The sequence below is a fragment of the Notolepis coatsorum genome, assembly GCF_963971535.1.
Source record: "Notolepis coatsorum genome assembly, contig: SCAFFOLD_311, whole genome shotgun sequence".
NCBI classification, from domain to species: Eukaryota; Metazoa; Chordata; class Actinopteri; order Aulopiformes; family Paralepididae; genus Notolepis; species Notolepis coatsorum.
Window position 1 is genome coordinate 169,453 of NW_028172053.1, and position 14,422 is coordinate 183,874.

Here is a 14,422-nt window from a genome sequence, read left to right on the forward strand (position 1 = left end):
GTCCTTGTCTCCACTAGCCAGGGTTGAGAGAATATACTGTATAATGCCTTGTCTCCACTAGCCAGGGTTGAGAGAATATACTGTATAATGCCTTGTCTCCACTAGCCAGGGTTGAGAGAATATACTGTATAATGCCTTGTCTCCACTAGCCAGGGTTTAAATAATATACTGTATAATGCCTTGTCTTTGTCTCCACTAGCCAGGGTTTAGCCGTGACAGTCGTCTCCAATGTCCTTATAACCTGGCCAAGACCATGACCCATCATGTTGTAATCTATGTAAGCTGTTTGGTTTTGTTATCGTTGTGTATCCATGTGGCTCACCTTCTATCCCCAGGCCATCAGGATGCTCAACGACAATAACACTATGTGACAAACCATCAACTACACTCACAGCACACACATCCACACCCACTTTAAACACACAACTCACTGTAGCACCCACTTTACCCACTTTAGACACTTTAACACACTTTATATTTATTGGTAAAGAGATTTGCACTACAACGCATACCTCATTGCATCCCATTTCTGCATTGTACTGTGTATTGTATTGTAACTCAGTTACTCATTGTTTTATTTATTTTTCTACTCTGTATTGTATATTATTGTATATGTATATTGAACACTTTAGTTTACACTTGTTTACGTACATTTGACTTTCTATTTCATACTTATCTATTTTTATCTAGCACACTCCCAGGAGCAAAACAGAAAAAAGCATTTCATATAAAAGTATTCTGTATTTTTGTCTGACAACTAATAAAGAAACTTGAAACTTGCCTGTGACAGGGCTAGGGTCAGGGCTAGGGTTAGGGTTGACCCTTCATGATGTCATCGTTGTGTATTCACGTGGCTCACCTTCCGCCTTGCAGGTCTTCGTGACGGGGTCCATCTCGTAGCCTTCGTAGCACTCGCACTTGAAGTCTCCCTTGTAGTTGATGCAGATCTGACTGCAGGCATCTGGGTTCTCACACTCGTCAATGTCTGCGGGGGAGAGAGAGAGAGAGATAGAGAGAGAGACCTTCAATCAATACTCTGAAGGCTTCATACAAGAGAGAGAGAGAGAGAGAGAGAGACCTTCAATCAATACTCTGAAGGCTTCATACAAGAGAGAGAGAGAGAGAGAGACCTTCAATCAATACTCTGAAGGCTTCATACAGGAGAGAGAGAGAGAGAGAGAGAGAGAGAGAGAGAGAGAGAGAGAGAGAGAGAGAGAGAGAGAGAGAGAGAGAGAGAGAGAGAGAGAGACTATACCCGGTTATGCGGGATTCATTCGTGCAGATAACAGTGTTTTTCTCTGCGTGTGATGGCGAAATGATAGTGTGAAAAGGATGGAGTGTGGGTGTGAAGGTCATTTTACTTGTGTGCATGTGAGACACATAGACACACACACACACACACACACACACACACACACTACCCACCCCCCCACCCACCCAACCACCTCCAATGTACAGTTTCTTCCCCCTCAAATGTATATACTCTCTTTTTTAGACTATTTTTGTATCACAAACAGTACTGTATTTGTAAATCTGGTATGTCATAAATGTATAGATGTAGCAGTACTGGCTATCTGTATGTCATGTATGTCATATTATGATGAATTGAAAATGGGGGACCCTGATGTAAACAAGACGGAAGTCTTTCTCTGGTCTGCATCCCCTTAACAGTTGTGTGTATTGAGCCGTACTGTATTGTACCCATTCTGCAATCTGTTAATAAAGTTTTCAATCAATCAATCAATCAATCAAACACGCACACACACAAACTATAGCCATTGGCTCTGAACTCACCTCCACACGTCTTCTGGTCCAGCAGCTGGTAGCCAGTGGGACATTGGCACTCAAAGCCGATTGGTCGGTCCATGCAGATGTGTGAGCAGCCGCCGTTGTTGAGCATGCACTCATTCAGCCCTGGGGGGGGCAAGAGGGGAGGGGTCAGGGGTCAGAGGTCAGAGGCAACGCAAGTGAAAAGAAAAGAACATGGGACCGGGAGACCAGACACTCTGTATCAGTGATGGCTGTTTACTGCAGAGTGGAGGGACTGGGAGACCCATGTTACTGACCAGACACTCTATATCAGTGATGACTGTTTACTGCAGAGTGGAGGGACTGAGAGACCCATGTTACTGACCAGACACTCTATATCAGTGATGACTGTTTACTGCAGAGTGGAGGGACTGGGAGACCCATGTTACTGACCAGACACTGCATCAGTGATGACTGTTTACTGCAGAGAGGAGGGACTGAGAGACCCATGTTACTGACCAGACACTCTATATCAGTGATGACTGTTTACTGCAGAGTGGAGGGACTGGGAGACCCATGTTACTGACCAGACACTCTATATCAGTGATGACTGTTTACTGCAGAGCAGGAGGGACTGGGAGACCCATGTTACTGACCAGACACTCTATATCAGTGATGACTGTTTACTGCAGAGTGGAGGGACTGGGAGACCCATGTTACTGACCAGACCCTCTATATCAGTGATGGCTGTTTACTGCAGAGTGGAGGGACTGAGAGACCCATGTTACTGACCAGACCCTCTATATCAGTGATGACTGTTTACTGCAGAGTGGAGGGACTGGGAGACCCATGTTACTGACCAGACCCTCTATATCAGTGATGACTGTTTACTGCAGAGTGGAGGGACTGGGAGACCCATGTTACTGACCAGACCCTCTATATCAGTGATGACTGTTTACTGCAGAGTGGAGGGACTGGGAGACCCATGTTACTGACCAGACCCTCTATATCAGTGATGACTGTTTACTGCAGAGTGGAGGGACTGAGAGACCCATGTTACTGACCAGACCCTCTATATCAGTGATGGCTGTTTACTGCAGAGTGGAGGGACTGGGAGACCCATGTTACTGACCAGACACTCTATATCAGTGATGGCTGTTTACTGCAGAGAGGAGGGACTGGGAGACCCATGTTACTGACCAGACCCTCTATATCAGTGATGACTGTTTACTGCAGAGTGGAGGGACTGAGAGATCCATGTTACTGACCAGACACTCTATATCAGTGATGTCTGTTTACTGCAGAGTGGAGGGACTGGGAGACCCATGTTACTGACCAGACACTCTATATCAGTGATGACTGTTTACTGCAGAGTGGAGGGACTGGGAGACCCATGTTACTGACCAGACACTCTATATCAGTGATGTCTGTTTACTGCAGAGTGGAGGGACTGGGAGACCCATGTTACTGACCAGACACTCTATATCAGTGATGACTGTTTACTGCAGAGTGGAGGGACTGGGAGACCCATGTTACTGACCAGAACACTCTATATCAGGGATGACTGTTTACTGCAGAGTGGAGGGACTGGGAGACCCATGTTACTGACCAGACACTCTATATCAGTGATGTCTGTTTACTGCAGAGTGGAGGGACTGGGAGACCCATGTTACTGACCAGACACTCTATATCAGTGATGGCTGTTTACTGCAGAGTGGAGGGACTGGGAGACCCATGTTACTGACCAGACCCTCTATATCAGTGATGACTGTTTACTGCAGAGTGGAGGGACTGGGAGACCCATGTTACTGACCAGACACTCTATATCAGTGATGGCTGTTTACTGCAGAGTGGAGGGACTGGGAGACCCATGTTACTGACCAGACACTCTATATCAGTGATGGCTGTTTACTGCAGAGTGGAGGGACTGGGAGACCCATGTTACTGACCAGACACTCTATATCAGTGATGACTGTTTACTGCAGAGTGGAGGGACTGGGAGACCCATGTTACTGACCAGACACTCTATATCAGTGATGGCTGTTTACTGCAGAGTGGAGGGACTGGGAGACCCATGTTACTGACCAGACACTCTATATCAGTGATGGCTGTTTACTGCAGAGTGGAGGGACTGGGAGACCCATGTTACTGACCAGACACTCTATATCAGTGATGACTGTTTACTGCAGAGTGGAGGGACTGGGAGACCCATGTTACTGACCAGACACTCTATATCAGTGATGTCTGTTTACTGCAGAGTGGAGGGACTGGGAGACCCATGTTACTGACCAGACACTCTATATCAGTGATGACTGTTTACTGCAGAGTGGAGGGACTGGGAGACCCATGTTACTGACCAGATACTCTATATCAGTGATGACGGTTTACTGCAGAGTGGAGGGACTGGGAGACCCATGTTACTGACCAGATACTCTATATCAGTGATGACTGTTTACTGCAGAGCGGAGGGACTGGGAGACCCATGTTACTGACCAGACACTCTGTATCAGTGATGGCTGTTTACTGCAGAGTGGAGGGACTGGGAGACCCATGTTACTGACCAGACACTATGTATCAGTGATGTCTGTTTACTGCAGAGTGGAGGGACTGAGAGACCCATGTTACTGACCAGACACTCTATATCAGTGATGGCTGTTTACTGCAGAGTGGAGGGACTGGGAGACCCATGTTACTGACCAGACACTCTGTATCAGTGATGGCTGTTTACTGCAGAGTGGAGGGACTGGGAGACCCATGTTACTGACCAGACACTCTATATCATGAATGACTGTTTACTGCAGAGTGGAGGGACTGGGAGACCCATGTTACTGACCAGACACTCTATATCAGTGATGGCTGTTTACTGCAGAGTGGAGGGACTGGGAGACCCATGTTACTGACCAGAACACTCTGTATCAGTGATGTCTGTTTACTGCAGAGTGGAGGGACTGGGAGACCCATGTTACTGACCAGACACTCTATATCAGTGATGACTGTTTACTGCAGAGCAGGAGGGACTGGGAGACCCATGTTACTGACCAGACACTCTATATCAGTGATGGCTGTTTACTGCAGAGCGGAGGGACTGGGAGACCCATGTTACTGACCAGACACTCTATATCAGTGATGACTGTTTACTGCAGAGTGGAGGGACTGGGAGACCCATGTTACTGACCAGACACTCTGTATCAGTGATGACTGTTTACTGCAGAGTGGAGGGACTGGGATACCCATGTTACTGACCAGACACTCTGTATCAGTGATGACTGTTTACTGCAGAGTGGAGGGACTGGGAGACCCATGTTACTGACCAGACACTATATATCAGTGATGACTGTTTACTGCAGAGTGGAGGGACTGGGAGACCCATGTTACTGACCAGACACTCTATATCAGTGATGGCTGTTTACTGCAGAGTGGAGGGACTGGGAGACCCATGTTACTGACCAGACACTCTATATCAGTGATGACTGTTTACTGCAGAGTGGAGGGACTGGGAGACCCATGTTACTGACCAGACACTATATATCAGTGATGTCTGTTTACTGCAGAGTGGAGGGACTGGGAGACCCATGTTACTGACCAGACACTCTATATCAGTGATGGCTGTTTACTGCAGAGCGGAGGGACTGGGAGACCCATGTTACTGACCAGACCCTCTATATCAGTGATGACTGTTTACTGCAGAGTGGAGGGACTGGGAGACCCATGTTACTGACCAGACCCTCTATATCAGTGATGACTGTTTACTGCAGAGTGGAGGGACTGGGAGACCCATGTTACTGACCAGACCCTCTATATCAGTGATGACTGTTTACTGCAGAGTGGAGGGACTGAGAGACCCATGTTACTGACCAGACCCTCTATATCAGTGATGGCTGTTTACTGCAGAGTGGAGGGACTGGGAGACCCATGTTACTGACCAGACACTCTATATCAGTGATGGCTGTTTACTGCAGAGAGGAGGGACTGGGAGACCCATGTTACTGACCAGACCCTCTATATCAGTGATGACTGTTTACTGCAGAGTGGAGGGACTGAGAGATCCATGTTACTGACCAGACACTCTATATCAGTGATGTCTGTTTACTGCAGAGTGGAGGGACTGGGAGACCCATGTTACTGACCAGACACTCTATATCAGTGATGACTGTTTACTGCAGAGTGGAGGGACTGGGAGACCCATGTTACTGACCAGACACTCTATATCAGTGATGTCTGTTTACTGCAGAGTGGAGGGACTGGGAGACCCATGTTACTGACCAGACACTCTATATCAGTGATGACTGTTTACTGCAGAGTGGAGGGACTGGGAGACCCATGTTACTGACCAGAACACTCTATATCAGGGATGACTGTTTACTGCAGAGTGGAGGGACTGGGAGACCCATGTTACTGACCAGACACTCTATATCAGTGATGTCTGTTTACTGCAGAGTGGAGGGACTGGGAGACCCATGTTACTGACCAGACACTCTATATCAGTGATGGCTGTTTACTGCAGAGTGGAGGGACTGGGAGACCCATGTTACTGACCAGACCCTCTATATCAGTGATGACTGTTTACTGCAGAGTGGAGGGACTGGGAGACCCATGTTACTGACCAGACACTCTATATCAGTGATGGCTGTTTACTGCAGAGTGGAGGGACTGGGAGACCCATGTTACTGACCAGACACTCTATATCAGTGATGGCTGTTTACTGCAGAGTGGAGGGACTGGGAGACCCATGTTACTGACCAGACACTCTATATCAGTGATGACTGTTTACTGCAGAGTGGAGGGACTGGGAGACCCATGTTACTGACCAGACACTCTATATCAGTGATGGCTGTTTACTGCAGAGTGGAGGGACTGGGAGACCCATGTTACTGACCAGACACTCTATATCAGTGATGGCTGTTTACTGCAGAGTGGAGGGACTGGGAGACCCATGTTACTGACCAGACACTCTATATCAGTGATGACTGTTTACTGCAGAGTGGAGGGACTGGGAGACCCATGTTACTGACCAGACACTCTATATCAGTGATGTCTGTTTACTGCAGAGTGGAGGGACTGGGAGACCCATGTTACTGACCAGACACTCTATATCAGTGATGACTGTTTACTGCAGAGTGGAGGGACTGGGAGACCCATGTTACTGACCAGATACTCTATATCAGTGATGACGGTTTACTGCAGAGTGGAGGGACTGGGAGACCCATGTTACTGACCAGATACTCTATATCAGTGATGACTGTTTACTGCAGAGCGGAGGGACTGGGAGACCCATGTTACTGACCAGACACTCTGTATCAGTGATGGCTGTTTACTGCAGAGTGGAGGGACTGGGAGACCCATGTTACTGACCAGACACTATGTATCAGTGATGTCTGTTTACTGCAGAGTGGAGGGACTGAGAGACCCATGTTACTGACCAGACACTCTATATCAGTGATGGCTGTTTACTGCAGAGTGGAGGGACTGGGAGACCCATGTTACTGACCAGACACTCTGTATCAGTGATGGCTGTTTACTGCAGAGTGGAGGGACTGGGAGACCCATGTTACTGACCAGACACTCTATATCATGAATGACTGTTTACTGCAGAGTGGAGGGACTGGGAGACCCATGTTACTGACCAGACACTCTATATCAGTGATGGCTGTTTACTGCAGAGTGGAGGGACTGGGAGACCCATGTTACTGACCAGAACACTCTGTATCAGTGATGTCTGTTTACTGCAGAGTGGAGGGACTGGGAGACCCATGTTACTGACCAGACACTCTATATCAGTGATGACTGTTTACTGCAGAGCAGGAGGGACTGGGAGACCCATGTTACTGACCAGACACTCTATATCAGTGATGGCTGTTTACTGCAGAGCGGAGGGACTGGGAGACCCATGTTACTGACCAGACACTCTATATCAGTGATGACTGTTTACTGCAGAGTGGAGGGACTGGGAGACCCATGTTACTGACCAGACACTCTGTATCAGTGATGACTGTTTACTGCAGAGTGGAGGGACTGGGATACCCATGTTACTGACCAGACACTCTGTATCAGTGATGACTGTTTACTGCAGAGTGGAGGGACTGGGAGACCCATGTTACTGACCAGACACTATATATCAGTGATGACTGTTTACTGCAGAGTGGAGGGACTGGGAGACCCATGTTACTGACCAGACACTCTATATCAGTGATGGCTGTTTACTGCAGAGTGGAGGGACTGGGAGACCCATGTTACTGACCAGACACTCTATATCAGTGATGACTGTTTACTGCAGAGTGGAGGGACTGGGAGACCCATGTTACTGACCAGACACTATATATCAGTGATGTCTGTTTACTGCAGAGTGGAGGGACTGGGAGACCCATGTTACTGACCAGACACTCTATATCAGTGATGGCTGTTTACTGCAGAGCGGAGGGACTGGGAGACCCATGTTACTGACCAGACACTCTATATCAGTGATGACTGTTTACTGCAGAGTGGAGGGACTGGGAGACCCATGTTACTGACCAGACACTCTATATCAGTGATGACTGTTTACTGCAGAGTGGAGGTACTGGGAGACCCATGTTACTGACCAGACACTCTATATCAGTGATGTCTGTTTACTGCAGAGTGGAGGGACTGGGAGACCCATGTTACTGACCAGACACTCTGTATCAGTGATGTCTGTTTACTGCAGAGTGGAGGGACTGGGAGACCCATGTTACTGACCAGACACTCTGTATCAGTGATGACTGTTTACTGCAGAGTGGAGGGACTGGGAGACCCATGTTACTGACCAGACACTCTGTATCAGTGATGACTGTTTACTGCAGAGTGGAGGGACTGAGAGACCCATGTTACTGACCAGACACTCTGTATCAGTGATGTCTGTTTACTGCAGAGTGGAGGGACTGGGAGACCCATGTTACTGACCAGACACTCTATATCAGTGATGACTGTTTACTGCAGAGCAGGAGGGACTGGGAGACCCATGTTACTGACCAGACACTCTATATCAGTGATGACTGTTTACTGCAGAGTGGAGGGACTGGGAGACCCATGTTACTGACCAGACCCTCTATATCAGTGATGGCTGTTTACTGCAGAGTGGAGGGACTGAGAGACCCATGTTACTGACCAGACCCTCTATATCAGTGATGACTGTTTACTGCAGAGTGGAGGGACTGGGAGACCCATGTTACTGACCAGACCCTCTATATCAGTGATGACTGTTTACTGCAGAGTGGAGGGACTGGGAGACCCATGTTACTGACCAGACCCTCTATATCAGTGATGACTGTTTACTGCAGAGTGGAGGGACTGGGAGACCCATGTTACTGACCAGACCCTCTATATCAGTGATGGCTGTTTACTGCAGAGTGGAGGGACTGGGAGACCCATGTTACTGACCAGACACTCTATATCAGTGATGGCTGTTTACTGCAGAGAGGAGGGACTGGGAGACCCATGTTACTGACCAGACCCTCTATATCAGTGATGACTGTTTACTGCAGAGTGGAGGGACTGAGAGATCCATGTTACTGACCAGACACTCTATATCAGTGATGTCTGTTTACTGCAGAGTGGAGGGACTGGGAGACCCATGTTACTGACCAGACACTCTATATCAGTGATGACTGTTTACTGCAGAGTGGAGGGACTGGGAGACCCATGTTACTGACCAGACACTCTATATCAGTGATGTCTGTTTACTGCAGAGTGGAGGGACTGGGAGACCCATGTTACTGACCAGACACTCTATATCAGTGATGACTGTTTACTGCAGAGTGGAGGGACTGGGAGACCCATGTTACTGACCAGAACACTCTATATCAGGGATGACTGTTTACTGCAGAGTGGAGGGACTGGGAGACCCATGTTACTGACCAGACACTCTGTATCAGTGATGGCTGTTTACTGCAGAGTGGAGGGACTGGGAGACCCATGTTACTGACCAGACACTCTATATCAGTGATGTCTGTTTACTGCAGAGTGGAGGGACTGGGAGACCCATGTTACTGACCAGACACTCTATATCAGTGATGACTGTTTACTGCAGAGTGGAGGGACTGGGAGACCCATGTTACTGACCAGACACTCTATATCAGTGATGACTGTTTACTGCAGAGTGGAGGGACTGGGAGACCCATGTTACTGACCAGACACTCTATATCAGTGATGACTGTTTACTGCAGAGTGGAGGGACTGGGAGACCCATGTTACTGACCAGACACTCTATATCAGTGATGACTGTTTACTGCAGAGTGGAGGGACTGGGAGACCCATGTTACTGACCAGACACTCTATATCAGTGATGGCTGTTTACTGCAGAGTGGAGGGACTGGGAGACCCATGTTACTGACCAGACCCTCTATATCAGTGATGACTGTTTACTGCAGAGTGGAGGGACTGGGAGACCCATGTTACTGACCAGACACTCTATATCAGTGATGGCTGTTTACTGCAGAGTGGAGGGACTGGGAGACCCATGTTACTGACCAGACACTCTATATCAGTGATGGCTGTTTACTGCAGAGTGGAGGGACTGGGAGACCCATGTTACTGACCAGACACTCTATATCAGTGATGACTGTTTACTGCAGAGTGGAGGGACTGGGAGACCCATGTTACTGACCAGACACTCTATATCAGTGATGGCTGTTTACTGCAGAGTGGAGGGACTGGGAGACCCATGTTACTGACCAGACACTCTATATCAGTGATGGCTGTTTACTGCAGAGTGGAGGGACTGGGAGACCCATGTTACTGACCAGACACTCTATATCAGTGATGACTGTTTACTGCAGAGTGGAGGGACTGGGAGACCCATGTTACTGACCAGACACTCTATATCAGTGATGTCTGTTTACTGCAGAGTGGAGGGACTGGGAGACCCATGTTACTGACCAGACACTCTATATCAGTGATGACTGTTTACTGCAGAGTGGAGGGACTGGGAGACCCATGTTACTGACCAGATACTCTATATCAGTGATGACTGTTTACTGCAGAGTGGAGGGACTGGGAGACCCATGTTACTGACCAGATACTCTATATCAGTGATGACTGTTTACTGCAGAGCGGAGGGACTGGGAGACCCATGTTACTGACCAGACACTCTGTATCAGTGATGGCTGTTTACTGCAGAGTGGAGGGACTGGGAGACCCATGTTACTGACCAGACACTATGTATCAGTGATGTCTGTTTACTGCAGAGTGGAGGGACTGAGAGACCCATGTTACTGACCAGACACTCTATATCAGTGATGGCTGTTTACTGCAGAGTGGAGGGACTGGGAGACCCATGTTACTGACCAGACACTCTGTATCAGTGATGGCTGTTTACTGCAGAGTGGAGGGACTGGGAGACCCATGTTACTGACCAGACACTCTATATCATGAATGACTGTTTACTGCAGAGTGGAGGGACTGGGAGACCCATGTTACTGACAAGACACTCTATATCAGTGATGACTGTTTACTGCAGAGTGGAGGGACTGGGAGACCCATGTTACTGACCAGACACTCTATATCAGTGATGACTGTTTACTGCAGAGTGGAGGGACTGGGAGACCCATGTTACTGACCAGACACTCTATATCAGTGATGGCTGTTTACTGCAGAGTGGAGGGACTGGTAGACCCATGTTACTGACCAGAACACTCTGTATCAGTGATGTCTGTTTACTGCAGAGTGGAGGGACTGGGAGACCCATGTTACTGACCAGACACTCTATATCAGTGATGGCTGTTTACTGCAGAGTGGAGGGACTGGTAGACCCATGTTACTGACCAGAACACTCTGTATCAGTGATGTCTGTTTACTGCAGAGTGGAGGGACTGGGAGACCCATGTTACTGACCAGACACTCTATATCAGTGATGACTGTTTACTGCAGAGTGGAGGGACTGGGAGACCCATGTTACTGACCAGACACTCTATATCAGTGATGGCTGTTTACTGCAGAGTGGAGGGACTGGGAGACCCATGTTACTGACCAGACACTCTATATCAGTGATGACTGTTTACTGCAGAGTGGAGGGACTGGGAGACCCATGTTACTGACCAGACACTCTATATCAGTGATGACTGTTTACTGCAGAGCAGGAGGGACTGGGAGACCCATGTTACTGACCAGACACTCTATATCAGTGATGGCTGTTTACTGCAGAGCGGAGGGACTGGGAGACCCATGTTACTGACCAGACACTCTATATCAGTGATGACTGTTTACTGCAGAGTGGAGGGACTGGGAGACCCATGTTACTGACCAGACACTCTGTATCAGTGATGACTGTTTACTGCAGAGTGGAGGGACTGGGATACCCATGTTACTGACCAGACACTCTGTATCAGTGATGACTGTTTACTGCAGAGTGGAGGGACTGGGAGACCCATGTTACTGACCAGACACTATATATCAGTGATGACTGTTTACTGCAGAGTGGAGGGACTGGGAGACCCATGTTACTGACCAGACACTCTATATCAGTGATGGCTGTTTACTGCAGAGTGGAGGGACTGGGAGACCCATGTTACTGACCAGACACTCTATATCAGTGATGACTGTTTACTGCAGAGTGGAGGGACTGGGAGACCCATGTTACTGACCAGACACTATATATCAGTGATGTCTGTTTACTGCAGAGTGGAGGGACTGGGAGACCCATGTTACTGACCAGACACTCTATATCAGTGATGGCTGTTTACTGCAGAGCGGAGGGACTGGGAGACCCATGTTACTGACCAGACACTCTATATCAGTGATGACTGTTTACTGCAGAGTGGAGGGACTGGGAGACCCATGTTACTGACCAGACACTCTATATCAGTGATGACTGTTTACTGCAGAGTGGAGGGACTGGGAGACCCATGTTACTGACCAGACACTCTATATCAGTGATGTCTGTTTACTGCAGAGTGGAGGGACTGGGAGACCCATGTTACTGACCAGACACTCTGTATCAGTGATGTCTGTTTACTGCAGAGTGGAGGGACTGGGAGACCCATGTTACTGACCAGACACTCTGTATCAGTGATGACTGTTTACTGCAGAGTGGAGGGACTGGGAGACCCATGTTACTGACCAGACACTCTGTATCAGTGATGACTGTTTACTGCAGAGTGGAGGGACTGAGAGACCCATGTTACTGACCAGACACTCTGTATCAGTGATGTCTGTTTACTGCAGAGTGGAGGGACTGGGAGACCCATGTTACTGACCAGACACTCTGTATCAGTGATGACTGTTTACTGCAGAGTGGAGGGACTGGGAGACCCATGTTACTGACCAGACACTCTATATCAGTGATGACTGTTTACTGCAGAGTGGAGGGACTGGGAGACCCATGTTACTGACCAGACACTCTGTATCAGTGATGACTGTTTACTGCAGAGTGGAGGGACTGGGAGACCCATGTTACTGACCAGACACTCTATATCAGTGATGACTGTTTACTGCAGAGTGGAGGGACTGGGAGACCCATGTTACTGACCAGACACTCTATATCAGTGATGGCTGTTTACTGCAGAGTGGAGGGACTGGTAGACCCATGTTACTGACCAGAACACTCTGTATCAGTGATGTCTGTTTACTGCAGAGTGGAGGGACTGGGAGACCCATGTTACTGACCAGACACTCTATATCAGTGATGACTGTTTACTGCAGAGTGGAGGGACTGGGAGACCCATGTTACTGACCAGACACTCTATATCAGTGATGGCTGTTTACTGCAGAGTGGAGGGACTGGGAGACCCATGTTACTGACCAGACACTCTATATCAGTGATGACTGTTTACTGCAGAGTGGAGGGACTGGGAGACCCATGTTACTGACCAGACACTCTATATCAGTGATGACTGTTTACTGCAGAGCAGGAGGGACTGGGAGACCCATGTTACTGACCAGACACTCTATATCAGTGATGGCTGTTTACTGCAGAGCGGAGGGACTGGGAGACCCATGTTACTGACCAGACACTCTATATCAGTGATGACTGTTTACTGCAGAGTGGAGGGACTGGGAGACCCATGTTACTGACCAGACACTCTATATCAGTGATGACTGTTTACTGCAGAGTGGAGGGACTGGGAGACCCATGTTACTGACCAGACACTCTATATCAGTGATGTCTGTTTACTGCAGAGTGGAGGGACTGGGAGACCCATGTTACTGACCAGACACTCTATATCAGTGATGACTGTTTACTGCAGAGTGGAGGGACTGGGAGACCCATGTTACTGACCAGACACTCTATATCAGTGATGGCTGTTTACTGCAGAGTGGAGGGACTGGGAGACCCATGTTACTGACCAGATACTCTATATCAGTGATGACTGTTTACTGCAGAGTGGAGGGACTGGGAGACCCATGTTACTGACCAGATACTCTATATCAGTGATGACTGTTTACTGCAGAGCGGAGGGACTGGGAGACCCATGTTACTGACCAGACACTCTGTATCAGTGATGGCTGTTTACTGCAGAGTGGAGGGACTGAGAGACCCATGTTACTGACCAGACACTCTATATCAGTGATGGCTGTTTACTGCAGAGTGGAGGGACTGGGAGACCCATGTTACTGACCAGACACTCTGTATCAGTGATGGCTGTTTACTGCAGAGTGGAGGGACTGGGAGACCCATGTTACTGACCAGACACTCTATATCATGAATGACTGTTTACTGCAG

The 14,422-nt window shown here is 48.4% G+C and overlaps 1 protein-coding gene across 1 annotated transcript in view; it reads right to left on the reverse strand.

The window, feature by feature from the left end:
* The window catches only part of LOC311248125 (low-density lipoprotein receptor-related protein 8-like), a gene marked incomplete at both ends in the record, with an annotated part of 99,349 nt that overhangs the window by 39,847 nt on the left and 45,080 nt on the right, over positions 1-14,422 (reverse strand). The window contains 2 exons of the mRNA XM_084339069.1: positions 860-985; positions 1,795-1,914. Of these exons, the coding sequence (XP_084195195.1) occupies positions 860-985; positions 1,795-1,914 (246 nt within the window). The remainder of the gene's footprint in view (positions 1-859; positions 986-1,794; positions 1,915-14,422) is intronic.